The sequence below is a fragment of the Nanorana parkeri genome, unplaced genomic scaffold (assembly GCF_000935625.1).
Source record: "Nanorana parkeri isolate BGI_ZX_2015 unplaced genomic scaffold, ASM93562v1 scaffold1206, whole genome shotgun sequence".
In the NCBI taxonomy this organism is placed as follows: domain Eukaryota; kingdom Metazoa; phylum Chordata; class Amphibia; order Anura; family Dicroglossidae; genus Nanorana; species Nanorana parkeri.
The window spans coordinates 416629-428666 of NW_017307474.1; the positions used below are offsets into that span (position 1 = coordinate 416629).

General features: G+C 41.0%; 1 protein-coding gene across 1 annotated transcript in view; it reads right to left on the reverse strand.

The window, feature by feature from the left end:
* The window catches only part of CERS6 (ceramide synthase 6), a 76460-nt gene that overhangs the window by 4421 nt on the left and 60001 nt on the right, over positions 1-12038 (reverse strand). The window contains exon 9 of the mRNA XM_018568550.1: positions 4694-4850. Coding sequence (XP_018424052.1) covers positions 4694-4850 — 157 coding nt within the window. The remainder of the gene's footprint in view (positions 1-4693; positions 4851-12038) is intronic.

Below are 12038 nucleotides of genomic sequence, written 5' to 3' on the forward strand. Positions count from 1 at the left end.
AGAATGTAATATAATAGAATACATATGTACATTAAACAAAACACAGAGAGCACCTCCATCGCGTAAAAATGTTTAATAAAACAGGATTAAAATGGATGAAATGGTACTCACAAAAGTAGAGTTTAAACAGGCATGGAAAGAATCTTATGCTCAGAGGCGTTTCTGAGGTCACGCCTCCTTCTTCAGATTGGTTCGAAAGAATCTTATGAAGGTGGAAAGAAGGTGGAAAGAATCTTATGCAATGGACTTAGCCAGCCGGCTGTCAATCCTTTCTAAAGTCCATCGCATAAGATTCTTTCCATGCCTGTTTAAACTCTACTTTTGTGAGTACCATTTCATTCGGTTTAATCCTGTTTTATTAAAAGTTTTTACGCGATGGAGGCGCTCTCTGTGTTTTGTTTTCCAGTGCTGAGGTTTCCCTAAACCAAGCGAGAGCAGCCCCATAAGCACAATACATTGATCGCTGAAGATCTCCTTCTCTCCTCTCTTTTCATCCTGGACACATGCTGCTGGCGCTTCTGTTATAAACTGTCTGTTACATATGTACATTCCTTAGCCAAAATTGCATTGCAGCCACAGGTTCCACAACTGCTGGTATTGCAGGAAGCTAACCAAAATATTACCGCCTTGACACCCTCTATGGTAAAAATAATCTGTTTTGATTTCACATATACTGTACCTAGGCCAGTATAAACATTGCATAGTTTACATTCAGCCTGGACAAAGAGCTCTAGGGGTTGATTTACTAACCTTATAAACAGACCACGAACATGTATACACCTCTGTAGTGTGTTCCCTCCCAGCATGATCTATGGGTGGAATCTAAACACCTTTGTAGTGTGTACACACCCAGCAGGTGTGTTGTGCAAAGCCCTGCATGAATTTGCAAGGTGATGTTGTGTAAATTAGCTCTATGTTGTGTTGCTTGCATTGATGAATGCAGGAATGTAAATGCATGAGCTAACCATTTTTGTCTAAACTGTGAAGCAGCATTATATATGCATCATGTGCATGATTTTTCCATATATGGCATTAGTGGAAATATGCTTTTAGAGACTTTTTGGTTGATAAATACGTTTTGCTGTGTAAAAATCACACGCACCTAGTGCGTGCGTGTGTTTAGGTTAGTAAATCACCCCCCTAGAATCCTGGCTTATTAGCATCTAAAACACCTGTACAGATTCCAGAGAAGAGAAGAATACCTCTATCACCTCCTTCCAAGGAGATGGTCCATCCATCAAACAAACATTACAAGACTTAAAATGTCTTGGTCACAAGATAAAAGAGAAAAAAAAACACAAAACAATACAGTAAATATCTGTGTTTCTAGTTTCGGTTCCTCCATTATGGTGGGACATCTGCTACCTTGTCATTTGAGCATGTAGAGCAGATGCCTTCCTTGCTCTTACTCCTTGTCTGCAGACAAGATGGAATTAAGGCTAACATCTTTGAAAAGTATATTTACCTTTTAGAGAGGACCTCTAATTTCTCAATTAAAAACCTATGTCCATCTAAGCCCTCAAGTTGCTAAATGTTATTACACTTATTATTATTTTAAAAATCGTTAAAGCCCACTAGCTTATCCAACAACCAGGAGAAGGAAAGAGGAATATGGTGGAGAATAAGTAAGAAAAGGGGAGAGGAACATGGTGGAGAAAATAAAAGTGTATGTACAGCCCAAACTTGGTTTCTTTTCTGTCTGAGTCTCCGTTAGATTTATTCTTACTTCCTGTCCTGCTAACAACATTTTACCAGACAGGAAGTGAGTGGAACACTGCACCAGCAAAACAGGAAAAAATAGAAATGTTCCAGATAGTAATAATAACCTGACAGGGGTTCCAATCTCTCCCCACACTATCCAATATAAAAAAAAAAGTTTTGACATACACTTTCAATAACCAACCCTTCACAGTGACACTACAGTATACAAGAAATTGTATCCAATAATCCCTCTGTCTTTGGGACTGAGGATTCATTTTCACATTTCAAGAACTCATGCGTTTTACTGGGTCTTTAAAAACCAAGAAGTATGTGTTTGCTGAAAACAAGGGTGCAGCTGCAAGGGCCGTAGAAGCCATCAAATCGCTCAGCTCCAAAACATTGAACAGGAAACGAGATTACTCTGATGACCAAGTTCCCTCCACCAATAAAGTGTCTAGGACTCCACCCCAAACCTTTGGGCTGGCATCCATTGTTAGGAGCTTCCAAAACAGCAGGAGGAAGGATTTCCCCGACTCCACCATTAGGTTCCTGAGCCACCAGGACAGAAATGATCTGGTCAGTGTCAGATGATTCAGTTTGTCCAGAGACTGACAAGATTTGTCCTGCAATGACAGAATGTTATGTAGTAGGCGTATGGAGTGGAGCTGGGCAAAGGGAACTGCCTCAAAAGAGGCTACCATCAAGCCCATTACTCTCATGCAAAACTGCGCAGTTGTACAGCTTTTGGGCTGTAAACTTTGAGTTTGAGAGCAGAGGAACAGCAGGTTTTCTAGTCATAGCCTCCAAATTTTCTTTTGGAGGCTATGACAGACAGGGTTCCATGCAAAATATTTGGATTAAAATGAAGACATTTAAGGTCTTCATATTCAAGATAGGATGAATACCCCCTTTTGGTTTTGGAACAGTGAAAATGTTTGAGTAAAAACTCTTGGAAGCCTTGGAAACAATAGCAATGACTCCTTAGCTCATTGATGTTTTTTACAGTGTTGTACTGAAGACCAACACTTACCTTAAAGAGATTTTCATATATTCAAGGACAGGCGACTCATTCAGGAGATAAGATTGATAATATCAACTAAGCTGTCATTACGTTAATGTAGGGCTGAGGCAAAGGTTTTGAACATTTTACAACTTATGAGGTACACTGCAGGCCACCACAGAACTGTAAGTGGATTGTGAGCCTGAGATACCCAATGTAGCAGGACTACTCCCCTTGGGATATTACATGTTGTACTAAAGTCAGGGACCATAGCACCTCCAGGTGGCGCTGGAGCCAGGTCCTGCCCTTCCTGCGCTCGCCTGCAGGTGTTTCCAGCTAGCCAGGAACTGTCAGGTGCCAGACCACCACTGGGTGGTGCTGGAACCTGCAACTCCAGTGATCACCTGTGAGTGTCTCCCAGCTGCCACCGATTATCCACCACCTGGTGCTCCATGGGAGGGTACTTAATCCCTCCCTGCAGTCAGGACTGTGGCTCAGTATTGTTTCCTGTGAATCCTGAGTCCCAAGTCCTGTTGACATTTCCTGCGATTCCTGAGTCCTGTTACCTCCTTATGTTCCTGAGTCCTGTTACCTGCTTATGTTCCTGAGTCATATTGCCTGCTTATGTTCCTGAGTCCTGTTACCTGCTTATGTTCCTGAGTCCTGTTACCTGCTTATGTTCCTGAGTCCTGTTACCTGCTTATGTTCCTGAGTCCTATTGCCTGCTTATGTTCCTGAGTCCTGTTACCTGCTTATGTTCCTGAGTTCTGTTACCTGCTTATGTTCCTGAGTCCTGTTACCTGCTTATGTTCCTGAGTTCTGTTACCTGCTTATGTTCCTGAGTCCTGTTACCCGCTTATGTTCCGGAGTCCTGTTGCCCTGCTCCCCAGGTTTTCCTGCCCTGTTATACCCTGTGTGGGTATTCTGCTGTTTGGTTACTATTACTTATTTGTGGTTTGTGTTATGTGTTGCTCTGTATAAATAAACTGTATATAAGCTCAATTGGCCTTGTCTGGTGTGGTCACGCATTTGGTCCTCCCGTGGGGTTACCTGCATGCGGTGTGAGGACACCTGCACACGGTACCCTTGACAACTAATTACCAGGAACAAGATAATAGGAGACACCAGTTAAAAACCTGGGGGACTCACAACCAGCTGCTAAAAGCAGGAGAGGTTTAAAGTTTGGAGGTGACCAGATCACGAAAAAGATCTGGGAAGCTCCACAGGCAGAGCCCGGTGCCCGAAGGTCACATTCCAGGCAGGACCCACAGTCTTCAGTCAAGCGGAGTCCAGCTATGGTCTCCAATGCAGAACTGGGAAAACACAGATCTGGATAGCTGCATATGTAACAAAGCTCAGCCGCATGTACTGTAGAAGAGATCTCGAGTGGAGCAAAAAAATACCCTGAGAGAAAAATAAAGTAAAAAGGGTAAACTTTTCCTAATAGAGAAAAGTCATCCATCTTGCTAGGCAAAGACAAAAAACTAGTATAACACAATCGAACGATAAAGAAAATTGGTTTTATATTGAACTGGCTTAAGTAAACTGAATTCCAAGTCGCTGCTGTGGATTACTCTCCCCTGCCTTCAAACACTACTCTTTGCACTGCTTTACCTAATGTGCCAAATATTTAGTTTTTCATGTTTCTACTGAGAAAAAGGAAAGAAAAACCTTTATTTATTATTCACACCTATATTTTTGTTATTTCTATATTCTGTATCGTACTGTAAAGATCTGTGCAAAGAATATGTTGAAAAAGAAAAGGCCTGTGTGTGTGTGTGTGTGTGTGTGTTTCAGCTGGAAAGGAAAAAAGATACTATTGTGAAAATGAAATTATTGATTTTCAGACGGAAAGGTTTTCAATAGATCTACTATTGTGTGTGATACCATGTATTACTTGTAAGGGTTATCAGAGCCGAGATACATTCTCAAATATCAATCTATGTTCAAAGCCCTGACGGCTATAATAGTGACTGAGAGCAGAATCCTCACCTTGCCTTTTGAGATGGCTTTGCAGGTGATCTTGATTATTAGGTAAGACCAGAATACATGCAAAGACTGCAGGACTAGAAGCAGAAGATTAAAAACCCACCAGGAGGGATATGGACCCACAATTTCCCAGCTTTCAAACAACGTGGTGTTTAGTATCCTGCAAAACAAACATCAGATTTTATACAACAGTGTCATCTCTGCATCGCTACTATATAAACTGACATATACAATGCATCAATGGAATACTACAGAATCATCAGCGGAGGTATACAATGCACAGGGATAAAAGGACGAAAAAGTAATTGGTTTTATTGAAAATATAAATGAATGACTTTACTGCACTAGAGCTTCTCCCAAGTATATAGGAGAGCAAATGAAAGAGATAAAAATATATAATAAAAAGGATACTAAAAAAAGTAGCCACTCAATAAAAAAGAATGGCCACTTGTATTTAAAATTTACTACGATTAGTAATGCTCAACTCTCATTTTTTGGCAAGTTAGAAGCTTTGGAAAGGGCATTTATTGCCTTTGTTTTTTAGAGAAGTTTTACATGAAAACAGGGCTTTCCCTATAATGAGGCAGCCTGAGGCCATTGCCTCAGGCGGCATCTCTTTAGGTCACATGGGGGGCAGCGGGAAGAGAGTGGCATGGGTACCCTGCTGCACTATGTTTGCCCCCTTTCCAGCCAGAGCATTCCAGGTTGCTGGGCAGGGAGATGTGTGACATCACTGGTTGCCAGAAGTTCAGTGGGGCGCCGGCCAGAGAGTCCTAGGTTGCTAAGAGCTGGGCGGGGACATGCAAAACCCTTACACATCTCCATTAGGGTTGCCACCCATGTTTCAAGCGTAACCCGAACACTCTAGCGGCGCACGGACATTTTGTTGGGACAATAAGTCGCGGCCTAATCATATGTAAATGTCACAGTTGAGACTATTTTCAGTGGGGGGCCAGTAGCCCCTATCTTAATTTTAGTTGTTTGTCTGCCTGACATCTTGTGCCCGGGCTTTTGCTGCCACAAAACACGGCCAAAGCATTCAAAACCCGGATTGTCTGGGTGACTCCTGGACAGGTGGCAACCCCAATCTCCATACCCAGCTCTTGATGGTGTCACTCTCCACCAGCACCACCCATCCACCGTTATACATGTGCAGAGATGTGCACTGCATGGAATCTGACCAAAAACATTATCAGTGTGCATAAAATAACCTGCATAGGCAAAACGGAACAAAGCAGATAATAAATACAGTTTACAGAGTGATAAGTTGTTAGGCATTACCAACATTGTCAGTAAGACTGGTAGTATAAAGCCTGTGACACAGTGCATGCGTAGCAGTGCGGAGCGTTGGTGCCCGGACCTTCGCATGCACTGTGTCATGTCATTTTCACTCCGGCACATCAGCTTGTCAGAGCTCACATAGCTGGGCGTGCGGAGATGAAAAATTTCATCCTCAGCCAATCGGCTCGCACGTATAAACCCGTGAATCAGGATGCGAAGTCCATTCGGTTCTTACGTGCGAGTCAATTGGCTGAAGATGCAGTCTTTCATCTGGCCGCGCTCAGCTCACACACTGCATGCGAACGTTCGTGCCTCACAGCTTTGCTCCGCACTGCTTCGCATGCAGTGTTTTACAGGCTTGCATTGAAGGTAAGCCGTTACCTGCTTTGTCATTGGACTGCAACTGCAGGTGAGTCTTTGTATTTCAACTACACAGCCAAATCATTATTTTTCTATTTATTTCAGAAACTTCACATTTTATTCTTTTGAATTATATTGTATATATTGTATCCTGTAAAATGTACTCAGTGAGTAGACTGGTCAGTATTATGATGCACAATAGTGATGCCATGGTTATCAAATAGAACATACATTTGAAGAAACACACACATGAAAAATATCTATTTATTTAGATAATAATTATTTGCTATAAAATATTACAGTATGTAGAAAACATCAAAGACTACTGACAGGTGCATAGTAATAATAATTCAGATACCCACACGTTTATAAATCAGTATCATAATTATACACTTGTAAACATGAATTCATCAATGCAGAGATGCAATGACATGACTGGGCTACTTAGTGCTGGTAATAAGCAGAGCAGCTGTTCTCTAGGATACGATAGTCAGCTCAGCTGTTGGGCACCAATGTTTTTGCAACCAGCATCTTCTATGTTCCACTAATTTAATGGGGCAATCACATGTGTGATGTTTAGACTGCTTATCAATCAAATTGTACCACATCAACCCCATATGTGTCCAGCCATTGTGTCTAATGGCTCACAGAATTAGTTTCAAATCATGAGAATATTTAAAAGGCGCTGGGAGGAGTCTCTTGCTATTCTTTATGATTGACCCAACTTGATTTGTAGGGAGATCATTAGCTTATGGTTAGGCTGCTCAAAGAACCACAGACTCCAATGGGAGGTACTGGGAGCAACTCGGGGATAGAAAACAGAAGAGCACCAGACTGAAGCGGATGTTAGAGACCATACAAAAGTGTAATAATTGTGTTCATCAAACAGCCAGCATGTTTCCTGGGCAGACACAACCCCTTTCCCCAGGGCTTGGAAACCATAAGAATGAATGGAATGGACTCTGGGTGCCTTGCTCAGATGCTTATCTCTGTAATATAAACACCCTAATATAGAATATTAATGAAAATATGAGCTCTTTTCTGACAACACTAAGGGGCATATTTATAAAGCAGTTGATGTGACTTTCACCAAACATTCCCTGGTGGTGAATCAATCATTGTCATTTAAAACACATGCATTTGGAGGATTCACCTGCAGTGAATGTCAGATGAATGTCAGACTGGCTGCTTTATATATGTATACAGTATCTCACAGAAGTGAGTACACCCCTCACATTTTTGTAAATATTTTATTATATCATTTCATGTGACGACAAAGAAATTACACTTTGCTACAATGTAAAGTAGTGAGTGTACAGCTTGTATGTCAGTGTACATTTTCTGTCCCCTCAAAATAACTCAACACACAGCCATTAATGTCTAAACCGCTGGCAACAAACGTGAGTACACCCCTAAGTGAAAATGTCCAAATTGGGCCCAATTAGCCATTTTCCCTCCCCGATGTCATGTGACTCATTAGTGTTACAAGGTCTCAGGTGTGAATGGGGAGCAGGTGTGTTCAATTTGGTGTTATCGCTCATACTGGTCACTGGAAGTTCAACATGGCACCTCAAGAACTCTCTTAGGATCTCTTTTAGCAAATAATAAACAAACTGCCAAGTGCCATAATTAAATAGATTTTAAAAAATACTAACAAAAAGTATTTTAAAAGTCCATAAATATATTCAGTGATCAATGTTGTGTTAAGAATCTCTCAACCAAACTGTGCAAAGATTCTCAGTAGGTTTGTGCAATGGTACAATCACTTATAGCACTCAGTTAATATGCAATCCATCCCATCCCATTCACCTTCTTTTCTGCATTCACCAATGCTCGTAAAAAGTATTAAAAGATATTCATAGCAAAATACCATAAAACCAATTAATTTATTTAAAAGGAATAAAAAAACTATAAACATTTCTGAAGCGATCGCTCGTAACAACACACACCCTTCCAAACCTGCTGCCGGCAGGTTACATAAGATCCAATAGTCCCTTATACCGAACGTCCGTCCTATTACTCTCACCTTCCTTATATTATTAGGTGATACACAAACTGTTGGTGCTATATACCGTAAATCCTGTAGTATTATAATAATAATATATGCACATGGGGGCAGCGGTATGTGCGTATTAAATTCAGTATATAGGCCCTGCGTCCTGCTTTTCAGTGTTATATAACAGTTCTTTTTTTACCTCTCCTTCTCTCAATGAAAGTCTATAGGTCAGCTTACTCATTATAAAGAATGTAGCCCCTATCTGATTGCTATCTTATCTCAAGATTTGTCAAGAATGGAGGCAAAATGACTGCACACTGATTCATTGCTCCCTCAAGTGTGTGTGTGTGTGTGTCATGTGTTGTGATAAAAAATTCTCAGAGCAGCTTGTGGCGTGAAACAGATTTTTGTGAGTAAGCACCAGAGAGGAGGTGTATTGCAGCACAAGCTGATTTTTTATAATGTTTTGGAGCACATTAGATAATGGATTTGTAAACCAGGTTCCAAAGCGGACTTCTTTAAATTACCTATTATTTTATTATTATCGTGTGGACAACCTAGATTTAATGGTGCTTAGCGGAGCTCTTCTTTAAAAAGCAAAAGGACAATAGAAGGAGATAGGGCTGAAACAGAATTATTGCCAATGTAAGAAGCATGTCATTCCACGGTAATTACTTTCTGATATAGCGGCCTTGTCTGAGATCACTTCACATTTCTTGTTGTCAGAGGGGTTCCCTATAGCCGCACATGATTGAAGTCTTAGAATCTCGCAGTAACTGTATGACCACGTTTTGATCTTCGCTAAATTGCTTATTGGCTCTCTGCTGTATTCGATTCAAACTTCTGCAACTGTAATATAAAGGTACTTCGGCGGAAAAATGAACAAAGTGTAACAAAGTAGTTATGACACGCCTGATGACATTCATGCTGGTACAGAAATGTGAACTGAAAAGCAAACCTACATCTGGTGTCAGTTCCTCAGCAGTAATCAGTCATCTCAAAGTTAAAGGCTAGGTTTACCATGCATTACACCCATATTCCTTTCACCCATTAGAGTTTCTTAGAGGTATAAGATGTCAGTCACCCAATAGGAATCCACACATACCTGAAATATCAGTGTGGGGTGCACTGTTTCTATAGCTGAGCATCCTTATAATATGCTGCCACAGTGAGGAAAACAGGCACAAAATGTTTCATGATAATGTCAAAATAAAGATATTTAAGTCTAAGCTGTGATCCCAGAGGAAGCATTCTTTCTGAAGCCTTTCTGATTTCTTGGGAATATTTGTACCTTGGAATATAGTTTGTTGGGTCCTCTGAGTTTATAGCATCTTTTACAGCATCCTTGTGCCTGCAGCTGTGCTCATCGCTCCACCAAGTCATCAAATATATCAGAAGCTGCTCCAGTATGTAACAGATAAAAGCATCTTTGAATTTTTACCATACACATATTTGCTGTGTGTTCTCCATTATATTTAAAGTAGAATTAAACACTTGTTTTGTTTTTCTTTTTTGCATACATCTACTGTTATCATTCAGTAGATATATGCAAAAACATAAAAATAAAAAAGTTACCAAATAGGTATTTACTTACCTGTGTCTCCGTCACTCGCTCCCATCTGAAGATCTGAAGACTCTCAAGTGGCCGTGAAGGACGATGGGGCGGGCAGATGCGCAGCCGAGATCTTCAGTTGGGAGAAGAGGAGAGACACAGTGTAAGTGTCAATGAAGGCAGCTGTGAGCATGCCCGTCGGACAGACACAGTGGGACACAGAAGACACAGCAGTCAGCGCTGGATCAGAGACTGGCACCAGTGCTAGAGGGTCTCCTGAATAGTGATGAGCCGAACAACCCCGTGTTCGGTTCTAACTCGAACTTTCGAACATGGAAAAAGTTCTAACTCGAACTTAGAACTCAATGCAAGTCTATGGGGTAGAACTCAGAAATTTAAATGTCCCCATTTTGAAGCCTTATATGCAATTTATTGGCCATAAAAAGTGTTTGGGGATCCGGGTACTGCCCTGGGGGACATGTATCAATGAAAAAAACACTTTTAAAAAATACAATTTTTAAAGGAGCAGTGATTTAACATCACTTAAAATGAAACATTAAAAATTAAAAATTCCTTTAAATATGGTGCCTGGGGGGTCCCCTTTCACTGACCGTAAAGTGGCGCATCTGTATGATGTATAGAACCTGCTGAAGCAAAAATGACATTTATATACATTTTATTGATATTTATATAACCGTTTTCAGACGGCGCAGTGCATTGTGGGATGTGCCGGGGTCGAACAGACCGCGGACATCCCATAATGTTCGGCGTTCGGCGAACGCTAGAACATGCAATGTTCGAGTCGAACCTATGGTCGACTCGAACATGCAGCCCATCCTTACTCCTGAATACAAGTGGAAGGAAAAAGATGATCGGATCAAGAGGCTTTATTTAAGGTAAATCCTTAAAGCAGCTTTGGGGAAGGAGGGGGAAATTGTGACTTTAATGTCACTTTAACTGTCACTGTCACTTTAACTGCCCCCCATTCTTTTTTCTCATAATTATTCAGTTTGTTTTGTACTACGGGCACCAACGTTTTCTAATTTTATTCAGTGACTTGTTACCATAAGCTGGTTTTATTTGCCGGGCATGCATATTCTACCATGTTGTTACAAATCCATGGTCATGTTGTATGGAATTCACCATTACACTGGCTGATGAATGTTACAAAGGCAGTGTACCCATTTAAGACATGGCCACACACACACAAACACATTTGAATTTAGAGTGACAATGAGGCTAAGCATACATAGCACCCAGTCACTAATCTTCGTTTCCACACCTTGCACTTTAAGACACCCCAAACTCCTAGTTTGCAACAGTCAGTAAGCTCAACTTGTCAACAGTTAAAGAGTTAACTAACCAGGCACTCCAGCAACTAAAGGGTTAGTGTTTTATTATTTTTTTTACTAGCAGTAAAGGGTCAGCATATTTCTAACTAATAAATGTATTTTTAAGTCTCGTAAAAACATGAGGGCATTCAAGTACCAACTTACACATAAAGAGAAGCTTTACCAACCAATGTATTGTCTGAAAACAGTTACTTTTAAGGCATGCCAACTGTCAAGGTTGTTAGTGTGCTTATTTCAGCTCTCAAACAAACTTTCAAGCCCTCAAATGGCTGGTGTCATAGCTGATCAAATGGGCAACAGTATGGCAGCTGCAATCTAAATGGAGGCTAAGATGGGACCTTCTTTGGCTGCAAGGGAAAGGTTGTAATTCCACTTTAACATTCCAAAAAGGGGAAAGAATTCAAAGGTGTGATGGTCCATGCACATCTTAGCGTGGTTTTCCAAGACACACGGAAAACTGCTAATGTGTGAACAGAGCCTTACAAGACATACCACAAGAATTAGTAACAGCTAAGAACATAACAGGATGACCTATGCAATTTCAGGGCCAAAGCTTGGAAAAACTCTGAATATACTCTACATCTTGGTCATCTCCAAGGGACACATGTGCTAGGTTGGTCATAGGATTATAAACAAGATGGAAGGGAATCTTTCCAATCTGATTTCTGGGGTTTGTCAATTGTAACAGTGATTCTGTCACCACAGTGTCATCAGTGATGGCAGCTGGTGGCCTGTGTGTTGAAATGCCACTTTGCTGCTCCCCAGCTGTTGCAAGTATTCATCAGTTCTGGGCGTGTTGAATACCTG